This window comes from Molothrus ater, chromosome 2 (assembly GCF_012460135.2).
Source record: "Molothrus ater isolate BHLD 08-10-18 breed brown headed cowbird chromosome 2, BPBGC_Mater_1.1, whole genome shotgun sequence".
NCBI lineage: Eukaryota > Metazoa > Chordata > Aves > Passeriformes > Icteridae > Molothrus > Molothrus ater.
This window is the reverse complement of record NC_050479.2, coordinates 100,156,865-100,170,147: the sequence shown is the minus strand read 5'-3', so window position 1 is coordinate 100,170,147 and position 13,283 is coordinate 100,156,865. Positions and strand designations below refer to the sequence as shown.

General features: G+C 37.7%; 1 protein-coding gene across 7 annotated transcripts in view; it reads left to right on the top strand.

The window, feature by feature from the left end:
• The first annotated feature begins 835 nt into the window (after positions 1 to 835).
• Positions 836 to 13,283, top strand: part of TBC1D23 (TBC1 domain family member 23) — a 30,400-nt gene continuing 17,952 nt past the window's right edge. Inside the window, exons 1-5 of one of the 7 annotated variants that reach the window (XM_054517922.1) lie at positions 836 to 989; positions 7,738 to 7,849; positions 8,097 to 8,202; positions 10,122 to 10,326; positions 11,641 to 11,764. In XM_054517922.1, coding sequence (XP_054373897.1) covers positions 949 to 989; positions 7,738 to 7,849; positions 8,097 to 8,202; positions 10,122 to 10,326; positions 11,641 to 11,764 — 588 coding nt within the window. In that variant the 5' untranslated portion in view covers positions 836 to 948. Of the gene's footprint in view, positions 990 to 6,848; positions 6,967 to 7,737; positions 7,850 to 8,096; positions 8,203 to 10,121; positions 10,327 to 11,640; positions 11,765 to 13,283 lie in introns of those variants that run through there. The other 6 variants (XM_054517924.1, XM_036390372.2, XM_036390356.2 and 3 more) reach the window with 6 other exon arrangements.

Below are 13,283 nucleotides of genomic sequence, written 5' to 3'. Positions count from 1 at the left end.
ATTTCTTCCTTTTTTTTTCTTTTTTTAGTGGAAAATACAGAAGCTAGAGAAAGAGGAAAGGAATTCAAACTATTACCCCGTTCTTCACAACATTCGCTTAATTGCCTCAACCCGCTTTCACGCTGTCAAATACCTCGCTTGATTGCCTCAAGCCGCTTTCACACTGTCAAATACCTACTTTCTTGGTTGAGGTAATTCACGCAATCTTTGCTAAGGAACAGATAGGTGCCTGCAGGGGGTGCGCGTTGCCTTGGAATGGCTGTTCCCGGCCTTTTGGCAGCGCAGCCTGCAGGGCGAGCGGGCCCATCCTGGATCTCTTCCCGCAGGAGCCGTCCCGCTCAGCCTGAGCGTTACCTCTGGAGCCCATCCCGAGTCGAGCCGTGGAAGTGAAACAGAACAGTGTAAGGACTGGAATCTCTCGTCAGGCGGCGCTGCTATTCCGTGCATAACCCGCTCCAATGATTTTTCTCAACTTCTGTTGAAGTATACTATTATTCCCCTCTTTGAGGATGCAGGTGGGTAAGGAATGTGCATAACAGAGAGCATTCGTATTGATCTGCCCAGGGTTACTAATGGACGTCACCAAGTGATTTGCAGCTCTTGGAAACTGCGTGAAACTTGTGAATTTCCGCACTCGCGGAGTACGTCCAACCTGTGGCACATTAAACACTGTGGGGAAGTCACTTAATAATCAAACCCACATCTGGCAGAGCAGTTCAGCTTTATGAAAACATTCAAATCTCCGGCAGAGCGACTCCCCTGCCCTACTCCAGGGGCGCTGCGCGGCCGCTCCCTCAGAGGCCGCCCCTGCCCGGCTTCCGCGCTTTGCGGCCCGCGCCCTCAGCCCGGCGGCCGGGAAGGCGGGGACGGCTCCGGGAGGAGCGGCCTCGGGCAGGAAACGCCTCCCGAGCGCGCTTTACGGCCGGGCGAGCGGGCACGTCAACAGCTATGGCGGAAGGAGAAGAGGCGCTGCCGCCGCCGGGCAGCTGGTGAGTTATGGGGATGTGGGCGCTCTCCCTGCCGCTCGCTTCCCTCCCCTCCGCAGCGGAGACAGCGGAGAGAGGCCGGAACGCCCCGCCCGCCGCCGCCCTCCCCTCGGGACGCGCCGCGCTCGGGGTCGCGCTGGGAGCCCGCCAGGAGCCCCCGCAAACGCCGCCGGTGCTCGGCGGCTCCGGGTCCCCAGAGAGGAAGGGGCCCGTCAAAATACGGGCGAGACACAAAACGAGGGCCGTGCCCAGCCTGGAGTCAGGCGGTCGCTCCAGTTTAAAATGACAGCTTTAATATGCGGTAGGAGCTGCTCCGGGAGTCTGCCTGGAGTGGAGTTGCTTTGTTCAGTTCAGCTTCCCGTTTCGCTGCATTCCTGCTCTCAGGAACGGGTGACAGCAGTGGGTCCTGCCTCGTTTTCTGAATGATTTTGCTCACCACCGTCCTTAAGCGTAGCTATTACTTATAATGGATTTTACGTTGAACCCCTAGGACAAGAATAGAGACTATTTCTGGAGCGTGTATAGGATCATTTTGATGGTAACAGTGATGTGATTTTAGTATTTGTTGCATGCGTATTCACTCAAGATTGCCGAGGCTTAAATAAACATTGTGTTTAAACACTGAAGCTATTCTTACTGCACCCAGCATCTCCATTTGCGTCTTCACTTTGTTTTTGTCTTTGCGCTTCTGCATTGCATGTGATTTCTTTCTGTGGCTCTGTGCCACACTATTGCTCTTTGTCCTTTCCACGTATATGCTTTTCAAGCAATTACTTTACAGAGCTTCTTTCTATGATCATTTCCATTCTGAGTTCCAATAATTTCCAAGGTTTTGCTTTTAGGCTCTATTTGATGTGGCAGATTTAAAGTTTCCTGTGCTTAGTTATGTCACTGTAAAGAAACCAGAACACACACACACACACAGGTGTAGGTGTAAACTCTTGTCTAGTTTTGTTCTACAGATACACCTCTTGGTTGAAACAACTTCATATCATTAACTAGAAAATGAAAGTTATTTGGTGCCATTTTTCATTCTTGTGTTTTTTACTTTTAGTTACAGCCTCAAAATTTGTGAAGCTCTTTCTATAAGCACAGTGTTGCATAAGCATTATTTCTAAATAAAGGTCTGACTGTTGGGCCATTTAATTACAAAGCAAGGGATGGACTCCCTGACAGTGCACTCTCAACACTTTGAAATATAACTCTGGACATTAAATAAGAACTATACCTCAAATACCTCTGAAAAAATACTCCAGATTACTTCCATTACTAATATTGCTGTCTCCCAGATCACAATCAACTTCTCTAGAATTTCTGTTAAGGATGAGGACGAGTGTGTTTCCAGACACATTTCAAGGCACAGCCTGTATTGTTGATATTCTGATTGGCAGCCTCAAAACTATAGTCAATTGTATATGCTGATGGTACTAGAAAATGCAAACTTGAAGACATGTGTTAAAACAAATGTAAGTCTTTAAGTGCTAAAGTGTTAAACAGATTTAACACTTTATGGGAACAATTAAAGAGTTTTATGCTTAAATGCTGTATTAGTATGTGGCAGTGCATCCTGTTACTAGAGGTGTGTGCTGTGATTGACAAAATTGCATTCCTTATTGCTTGCTTAGAAACTTCATGTGGCTTTTGAGTTTGTTTTCCTGTTTTGGTTTCTGTTTAAAAACCAGTTTCAGTGGAGTATTTGCATTTTCATTTATGGATTTAAAGCATTGTCTTATATTTATATTTCAATTCTGTGAACAGTTGATGTTGAAAGAGCTTTTTGGTGTAAATTACTACACTATCATATTTCGAAATAAATAAGATTTCACATTTTAAAAATACCCGAACATATAATGACACATGTGTATGCCTGAGCTCTATTGGGAACAAAACTGGCAGTGCTGATCCTGTGTCCTCTCTTCACTTCCTTAGGAGGATTAAAAGGCAGATGGAGTTTTGTGCTCAGAGGCTGTTGCAGCACCTTGAGTGTGTATAACCCAGATGTGCTCCCTAGCATAAAATTCCCTATTTGTTTTCCCTGTGTTAACTTGTCATGTGCTGCTAGCATGAATGATTTGGGTGGGGGGGAAGTGTCACAAACTAATTATGAATTAAACCTCTCAATATCTGTACTGACTGCTTGGTGTTTTGCTCAACAAAAAACAGGGAGCTTTGCCACTACACAATAAAAATTAAAAAGAAAACCCAGCATCACCCCCACCCCAAACTTATGTATAGAGAAAGATGAGTAGGTTTTTTTCTTCAGTAAATATAAGAAGTTGTTATCAACACTTTTGATTTAAAAATGAGCAAAATCAGGTAGACTTTGTTTGCTAAATGTTTCTTTTGAGCTGTTTGGCATATACTCAAAAGCTAATTTGAGAAATTGCCAGCACTGTTTTGTTCTGGAAGGCATATCTGTCCAAAGCTAAAAATTCTGTGAAGCACAAAGGAGACTGGCTGCTTTCAAACTGCTCTAAAATTTTTTTTTTGTGTACTTATTTGTTTCTTTTAATTATAATTTCTGTCAACGCAATACATATAGTCAGTAGACTGTATAGACACAAATAAGATGGCTTGTTAGTTACATTTTTTTTAATTGGAAGTTATAGATTTTTCTTGCCTCATTTATCAAGGAAATTGATGATTTGGACTTTATTTTTCTTGTTCAGATTTTCAAACAGATTAATGGTTATGAATTAATTTCTAAAACCTTTTTGCAGATGTTTGTTTAATACTCAAGCTTCAGGAAACTTGATCAATTAGTAATTTTTAAGATCTGTACTTGGGAAATCTGGACCTGAAGTAACTAAATATAACTGTAACCACAGATGGAATTGTACCTGTACATTTAATTTTGCATTGGAATAACTCATTCTATGGGTCCCAAAATGCACTGCAACTGCCTAAGACAACAAGGTGACAAACCTAGTTTCCATGTATCCTTCCCATTCTCACAATCTGGCTAATTAGTACCTGGAGCCATAGTATTTCTTCTGAAAGCCCAAGAACAGAAAAGTCCTTTCCAGTTAAGCGTGACATTGAAGAAAAAATGTCAGGGAATTGTTTTTCTCCAAAGTTCTGTTGGTGAATAAGTGATGGTTCAGTGGTGTGATGGATACAATGGATATTTTGAAGCAAATGTGAGGGATTGATTTTTGTTTGTTTGTTTTCAGTAGAGAACAAACACTCATTAATTTCAGTTCAATATAGCTCTTGTTGAGGCTTTTTTCTGGGAGTCAGGAAAATCCTGAATTAAAAGTAGGAACCATAATAATACCTTCTATAAAAGTATGAAATTGATTGTATTCTTAACACTTCATGTAGTTTATTGATCACTTACTATTATCTTTTTCCTGCTGTTCACATTCCCACACTTTTAATCCCTTCTCTAGTATTTATGAGTGACTATTACCAAGTATCTCAGTTGTATATAAATAATACTTAGAAAAAGTGGCTTAAGCTGAATTCCCAGCAGTTGATCAATTTTTCTTGCCACCACCTGACACATCTTAAGTTAAAAAAGGTCCTGTTTAATGTCTGTGAAGACAGCTACTTATTGATTTTAATATGTCACCAGACTGACATGAATGTAAGAGATCTTTCTGTAAGTATGGAAATTTACTGCAGATGCTCTAATTGAGCATTTTTTATTATGACATTTTGAACAGTATATCATGTGAGAATTTACCTTTCAGGCCATGGCTTGAGTGTAGGCTGGAATTCCACACATCTAACCAAAAATTTGAGTAGCACCTAGAGACAGGCAGTGAAGCAATGGCAGAGCAGAAAGTATAGATGTTCGGGTCTGGAGGATTTTTTGCATAGGGAGAAGTGCTGCTTTCTGTTCAAAATAAGTGTAACCATTATCCATGTGAGCAGAAGACTTCCTAGCAGCTCTTCACTCATGAAAGACAAGGATCCAGATTGCTAGCAGTTCAGTGAAATATTTATAGAACAACTGACAGAAATAAGGTAAAACACAGTGAGTGGACATGTGTTTAAGTGTTGAAATCACTTTCATGTTTTGTACTTTGCAAGTTAGCCTGAACATTAGAAAAGAATTTACTTAATTTTTGAGAAGTCCTTACTTACAGTCTGTGAGCAGTCTTGCAGTTGATGGAGGAAATGAGCACCTAATTGAATCACAGCAGAACAAAGCATTTCCCCCTGCTGTTATTTCACTTAACTCCTTGTTGGTAATGCATCACGTCTCTTCTTGTGGCAGATGGACATGTCAGTGACCTGCTTTGGGAGGTGAAGCAGTAAAACTGGCATTTGCCTCTCATCTTTACAGTGTAGAAAGTGAGGGTGACAGCACTTGGAGGGTTTTTGCAAGTGGTAATATATTGTCAAGCAGCAGAAGCACACATTTGCAGATAACACGTTGAAGTTGGTGTTACATGCACAGCTTCTTGAATGCTGGATACTAGTAACTGGTAGAATTTGTACTTGTGGATTTGTGAAACAATCTTTGCCAGGTGATTCTGCAATTGGTATAGATATAGTTTTAGGTGTTGTTTCAAGTAAAAATTACTTTCTTATTCTCAAAAGAGTTTCTTTGGGTGACATAGGAACGAAGTTAAAGTATTACAATTTAAGACCTTTCTACTTGAAATGGAACATGTACACAGCTGTTGCATTCATTTCCACATGCCTGTTTAATACTTGGATATAGTTGTAGCAACTAGTTGTAGTTCATGACCTGGCTGTTGCTCTCTAGTCTGTTTTTCATACACAGTGTTCACAGAAGCGTGCAATGTGTCTAAGAGCACTTCATTCTCTCCAGCTGATGCTTGATGTTGGCTTCTGTTGAAGCTAGATCATCCTAGAGTTTGTGCAGTTCTGCTGAAAGCTAAGAGGTCTCTTTGTTTAAATGTCCTGGAAATACTTGATTTTTATTCAAGGCTAACTGATCCATTCATGTAACTTTTCAGGCATTGAACATTATGTACACAACAACATTATGGGCAACAGGATAGGTGATTGAAGTACAAGTGTACTTCCATATTCTGCTTCCCCTCTGTTTCTGTCTCAGGAAGGGGATTGGCAACTGGGGGAATGCAACCTGTAGCCCTATACAAAACAGACTTTGGGATTTGGTTTTTTTTTCTTTTTTTTATAATACTAAAAATGTGAGAAAATAAGGCAAATAATTCTCTTTGTAATCTATGCTTTCTTTCATCCAGATTTGCAAAATTACTTGGAAAAAATAGAGTTGTGCCCCAGTGTATATTTCAAATATGATTTAAAATGCAGACCACAAAGAAACTGCCTGGTACAATGCAAGGAAAATGCTTACTCTTCAGACTTGTAAATACTTTGAGAACTCTTGAGTAAAGCTAGCTAAGTATTTGCATACCTTCTTCCAGGTCTGAGATTTTAATCTTTTTGTCCCAGAAAATCAGAAATGTGTGGTTGAACTTTTCAAGAGACCAAACTTGTGAACTTTTATATCAAGGATTTAGTTGTGGATAAATGGAAGTTAAAGCAGACAAGAGTTCAACAGCTGACATTTTTTTCCTGTGGCTATTTGAATTGACTACATAGTAGTCATGGACTAATTGAGAATTATACTGATAACACTTTAACATCTGTTACTCCATGTGTATAAATAGATGTGTTATTCACCAGGAATGCATCTTCCTACGTGAATATCTGTCCTAGAGAAACAACCCTGTTCTTTGTTTTGCTCTGGCTAGAAAACCCCTGGATGTGTGTTTAACTCTCCAGGTAACTGAAGAAAGCCTTTCTTAAGGCAGATGTCAGAACAAGCAGAGAAGAATTAAGAGAATATAGCAAGGGAGAAGTTTTGCCTGTGGGACCTATGTGTCACTGCCATTGCTATTTTTCCAGTGAACCTGTTTTGCCACTGCTCTGCTACATGATATTGAAATCCTGAAGTCATCAGATGTGGTTCTCCCATTGCTGACAGCATGGAAACATTGAACCAGTCTGCAGAAGCTATCAGAGAGATTGTAAAGTAATCATTCCTGAATGCTGAATTTCTTCTTATCTATAACACTTGTGAACTTCTGTTGCAACTTCTTCTACAGCAATCATCATTAGTGTTAGTCCTGTCAATTTGTGTATTTTGCTACTCTCTATATTATTAACATTGTTAATAATATAACTTATATTATATAACATATAATAATAATATGTTATATAATGTAACATATCGTTAATAATTAACATATGTTAATCCAGATTTGTGCATATGTCCACACTTGAAATACTACAACTGTATAGTTAAATCAATTTGAGTTTGACTAAAAGGTCTTTTCCCATTTCAGGGAAGGTAAGGTTAAAAGCTGACTACTCTAAACCTTTGAAATAAGTGTTCTGTTTTCTAGGCCTTGTAATATTTTATTTACAATAACTCCACCATCTAATTTAGGTGTAATATTTGCTTTGTGTGTGTGTGAAAACTTGCTGAAATTTAAAGTTGCTGAAAGTTATAAACTGCAACTAAATTTGCATTTTTATGATACATTTTGCAACCTTGTCACTTAATGAGCACAAAAAAGCAAACTTTTTTTTCTTGTATGTAAGTTGAATGGAATTGCAAGTTGAAGGAGCAGCTTTAAAGTAGAGGAATAAATAACATTTTGCAGGTTTTTCTTTTTAGTAATTTCCAAGTTGTCTTATACCTTTGCGTATGCGTGGGATTTGCCTGACAGTAGCTTTCAGTCTACATAAACATAAAACAATAGTAGAATTGATTTTTTAAAATTATATTTCATTATTTTAGGATAAAAGATCTTGCAGACGCTCTAGACGAAGGAGGCTGTGATCTTGAAACTGTGAGAAACATCATTCAAGGAAGGCAGTTGCCTGCTGATCTAAGAGCCAAAGTCTGGAAGGTAAATATGAGCTTAAATCCAGAAGCAGGAAATACCTGAAGTTGTGTTTCATTTGAGGTAAAAGATTTAATTGCCAGGGATCTCTACAGGAGAGATGTAGTATTGGAATTTTAATATGCATCTATGTTGAGTCAGTTTAAGAATAGTTCTCTTCTTTTTTTTTTTTTTTTAAATTACTGAGTTCAGTAATTAAACAACTGCAAAAAGACACTGAAATATTTAGAGGGCTTTCTGTTTTTATTTTCAGATTGCACTTAATGTTGTAGGAAAGGGGGACAGCCTAGCATCCTGGGATGGCTCCTTAGACCTACCTGAGCAGAGTATAATTCATAAGGATTGCCAAGAGCTAATTGGTAAGTTCTGTTACATTTAGATCATCAGAAGTTTGAAAACTTCTGTATTCTCAGTTGTCTTAAGACTTTATTTCAATTAAGTGATCTAAATGATGTTTACATTTTGGAGGAAGATGAAAGAGCAGATAAAAATCAGTAAGAAAACAATAGTATCTTACCTGTACAGAGACTCTGGGAGGGTGACATCATGGGAGTTCAAAGTATTAGCTTGTAAATGATAGTTTGCATAGTCAGAAAGCTTTGTGAGATAAAAAAATGGTAATTGTTTTCCAAGCTCCATCTTTTAAAGCAGACATTCTTTATTTAGTGTCCTTCAAGTTTTTATTTGTGGAAGGTCTGGTTCTTAATCTGAAAACCTGTTGTAGCACGAAAATGCATATAGCATTTGAGAGAAGAAATATATTAAACATTTTGGGCTTCAAAAGCTATTTTAAAGAAAGTTACTTTTTAATAGCATTTTCAGCAAAAAATGAAAGGCTGTGTTTGTGCAAGCCAGGTGCTGCCAGGACAAAGGAAATAATAATCTGGTGTGTTTGCAAAGAGCTGCCACAGGATCTGCTTGGCAGCTCATCACAGGACTGGTAAAACCACTGACATGATGCAACAACATTGGTGTCAGTGATCTATTGATGGAATCAATGCTGACTCATAAATCAGGATGCATCTCACATCTTCAATAAGAGAATCTTCTATTTTATTACCTATCATTTTATTTATTCTTGTGCAATTGAAAGTTAGGGCAGAGGATGGAGTTGGTGCATGCATACATACCTACCATTTCTGAAATGCAGTTCTACAGTTTCTAGCCCTGAAATCTAGTAGGAATTATTTTCCTTCTCTCTGTCCTGTAAAGGAAAGAGATGGGGGTGGAATTTCCACTCATTTTTAAACCACAGTCTCTCTTCAGGAAGATGCAAAATGTTCTGATTATATTCATAACATACAAAATTAAGCACTTCAGTGTGATAGTTCTCTTTTTGTATTTATTGGCAAATATTTTGTAACATGTAAGGATTTAATCAAATGTGAAGTTACTTCAGAAAGAAGGTTATATGGAGACTTCAGTTTTTCGTTGGATTAAATGTCTCTATTTCAATATTTTAGCAAAGCAAGTAGTCTCCAAATTTTAAGTATATCCTCAGTTGGCATGTAAGCTTTATGTACTGTTTCATTTTTCTGAGAGATAAAGAATGCCAATCATTGACTGGCTTGTCAGTATTCTCGATGGGAAAGTATTAAAGATTTTTGTAATAAAAACATTTCCTAACAGTCATGAGAATCATGGTCTTCTTGTAACTGAGGGGGAAAGATGTTTCCTAGAAATGTAATGCCACTATGTTAATGTATTGTGTACAGATCTCTTTTCCCCATCCTGGACATAAAAAAATGTGATTTGTAAGTTAATGCTAAAATTTAAGTCTGTAAGCCTAGCTGATCTCAAACTTCTGATTTAGATAAATTTACATGTTGGTCAACTGTTGAGGAATTGAAGGTATGCATTGTGGGTTGACCTGTGTTGATCTGTGAAATTCAGATGAATTTGCTGTAGAGTTGAGTCTGAGTTGTGTGCTGAGCACATCAAGTAGGAGTAGAAGAGGAGCATTCTGTGCATTGAAAGAATCTACCTCTTTCTTTTGTATAGATCCTGGAAACCCCAAAGTTCTTTCATACTGTTGTTGTGTTATTTAAATGATACTTAAATGTCTTATCCTACTGGGTTTATAAAATCACTTGCATTCTGATACCTTTTTTAATGCCTTTCTGTAAGAGTTTAATCTAAACAGCCAGCTTTTGTTTGTCTGGTTTTACTGGGTTTTTTCTTCAGTCAGTCCATATTGGTGCAATTGTGCTATGAAATAATTTCATCCAATTTCTTTGAAAAGCCTTTAACCCAGTTTGTATTACTGTGCCTATTTCAGACCAGTTGTCAGTGCCAGAAGAAGAGAAGTCAGTATTAACTTTGGATATTGAGTCTGTTATTACTTTTTATTGTAAATCACGCAATGTTAAATACAGTTCCTGCCTTGGCTGGATACATCTGCTCAAACCTTTGGTGCACCTTCATTTGCCGCGCAGTGATTTGTACAACTGCTTCTATGCTATCATGAATAAATTCATTCCAAGGTAAAACTCTTTCTTTTCCATTTGTACTATTTTTATTGGCAGTAGAAGTATTCTCTGAAAGATTTGCATGTTGGTTTTGGCTAGAGTAGCACTGTTCCTAGCCGTGTTGTCAGATTCTTTCATATGATCATAGATTTCAATACCTGTTGGTTTGAAATCCAGGAGATGATTGGGTTGGTTTAAGATACAAAGAGTTAGCTGACTGATGTGACTGATCTAGATTCAATATGCCTTTTAAAGAGCTCTCCTTTCATGCAGTATCAAAACATTTTTTTAATGAACTAATTCACATAGGTTATGTGAAAGTGGTTTTTTGTTCCCTTTCCTAGCATTTTTGATATCTAAAATACTTCTATCTCTTCAGAAACAGTAATTCATAAGCACTAATGAAATCTCAAAATCTCTTTAGAAATAGTTAATATTTTTCTTATGTTCTTTTGAGTTAGGACTGAATTTTTTTTTTAAGTTGCTGGATATTTTTAATGACAAATACTAAATTTGAGCTTTTCATCCTGTTATGTAGGTGCTCTCACTAAAGTAAATTTTTATGAATGTTGGAGCACCATGACACTTCAGCAAGGCTGGATAGTCTGTAATTAAAGATCTTAGTCTGATTGCCTGGAGAGGAGATTCCAGCCTGGCTGATGGCTATGTGCCCAAAATATGAAAAATGCATGTTTGCTGTAGTAGCAGGAAGCAAGCATTTATCAGTCCTGTCACTCGTGTGCCTTTCTGCTCTGAAACACTCTGCTCCTGTGCCTTTCTGCTCTGAAACACTCTTGGGCTCTGTCAGCTGTTTGGGGATAGTGGCAGTATGGTCACATAACCCTCGTGCTTTCAGCTGTAGAAGGTTTGCAGAGTAGCTGCTATTTGAGCTTCTCTATAGGAATCTAGATGGTGTTTCAATGAGATGTAGACTGTTTCCTGGTTTTTTTCTCCTCAGTGGCAGAATGAAAGACATAGAAAGGCAATTTACAGTAGATCAGTGCATCTCTGCTCCATTGGTACCATACCGGACTTGTTCTGAGATTTAAATCTGTTTTAAATACTTCTGTATTATATAATCTGTCAGCAGTATTGCATTCTGCTGCCTAATTTAATGGGGCTTTCAGTGTGTGTGGATTTTTTGTTGATTTGATTTGCTTGGTTGGTTTTTTGACTCTTTGAGGCAAGTTGACTTCATGATCAGTCCCTGTGAATTAAAAGAGCAATGTACAGGAAATTACATGATCACAGATACTAAAGAATTGCTGCTGTAAGTCTGAAAACTGCAATATTACAGGGGAGTTGATTGTTTTCATTGCTGCTTTTTAGGGATTGTTTTATGAAGGGAAGACCCTTTCATCTATTTAGACTGTTGCTTCAGTACCATGAGCCTGAACTCTGCTCCTTTCTTGATACCAAGAAGATGACTCCGGATTCGTATGCACTCAACTGGGTAATAAAGTAGGGAAACATAATGAAAAATAAATTTTTGTTAAAATTTAAGGACATGTTGTCGGTTTATGGAAGAGTAGCACAAGCAATTAGAACTACATATATTAAAATAAATTGCATGTTTCAGTATAGTGTGGGCTTTTTTTCTTTAGTGTTTAGCATGAGGTATGAGGTCTTGTTAATGTGTTAATGTCACTTTTTTATTGTACTGAGCGAGTCCTTATTGAGCCACTGATACTAGGAACTTCTTGGAGTAAGGAGGAATGAGAGCAGCTGATGTACTCAAAAAGCAAAAAGTTAGTCTTGATTGTGGGCAGCTGTATGTTGTAGGTAAGGGTAACATCAGTCTAACAGGTCTTTTAAAGCTGAAGAATTAATTGTTTTAGAAACCTCCCTGCTAAGGCATATATGTACGTCTTTTAGAATTTAGGCACATATATTTTACAACTTTTAAAGCATTAGTCATTTCCTCTTCAAAACTGCCTCAGATTATGGGCAGTTACAGAGATTCTCACCTCAATAACTTTTTATAAATTTTGTGTAGCAGGACTACAACAAAATTTTTGTATCAAGGCTACTTAGTATATGCAATACAAAATCATGATACTGTGCTTGCACAGGCAAAGTCTGTAATTTAATAGAGAAGGCTTTGCCCCATGAACTTTTCTAGGTTCTTCTTTCATACTCATTGGCTATGTAAAATTTTTTTTCAACCGTATGAATTTTCAGTTAAAAAAGTGAAAATGAATGAATTATTAAACTGTGAGGTCTGCCTTTGGGGATTTTTTTGTTTGTTCTTTTTTAAGGCTGCTGCCAATTTTAGTATAAAAATGTGTCTAGGAAAAATTTTCACATTCTCAAAATCTGCTTTTTGTCAGTCTCATGAGCCTTCAAAAGAGAAATCAGGTCCTTTTTGTCACTCAATTTCCATTTTTAATAGAATTTTCCTTAGTACATAAAAAAAAAATCTTTGAAGTTGTTTCTTCAAATTTTGAAACTCAATTAGAACAAGAATCTTCTCTCTGAAAGGTGGTAGTGAAGTAAGCTGGTGTAGCTGCCAGTCCTCAACACCATGCTTCTTGGTGTACAATTTTTGGAAAAAATCATAAGTTTCATTTTATATAATGAGATTACAGTAAAATTCTTTATTTCATCTGTGAAAAATCTGTCTGTATAGGTGTATTACTAATGCTTAGAAGTATATAAACAACATACTGAGACCTGCCATTGTCATCTTGTTCATGGATGTTTTATCTTCAGTTGCATTTGAGCCAGAATTGAATAGATCTATCTTTTGCTATAAAACTACACTAGGAAGTGTTGAAATATTCCATGATAGTGTTTTAAAGCTTTTGAAAGCTATAGCTGTGTTGATCCATTTGTGAATGTATGTGGAATTTGTATGCATCAGGGAGTACAGTAGGACCCCAGTGAAGTCAGGTGGTATGCATTTGAGTTAGGTGTGATTGTAAATCTGGCAGGTACAGTAAGAAGTTCCTACCTTTTATCTGCTTTGAACT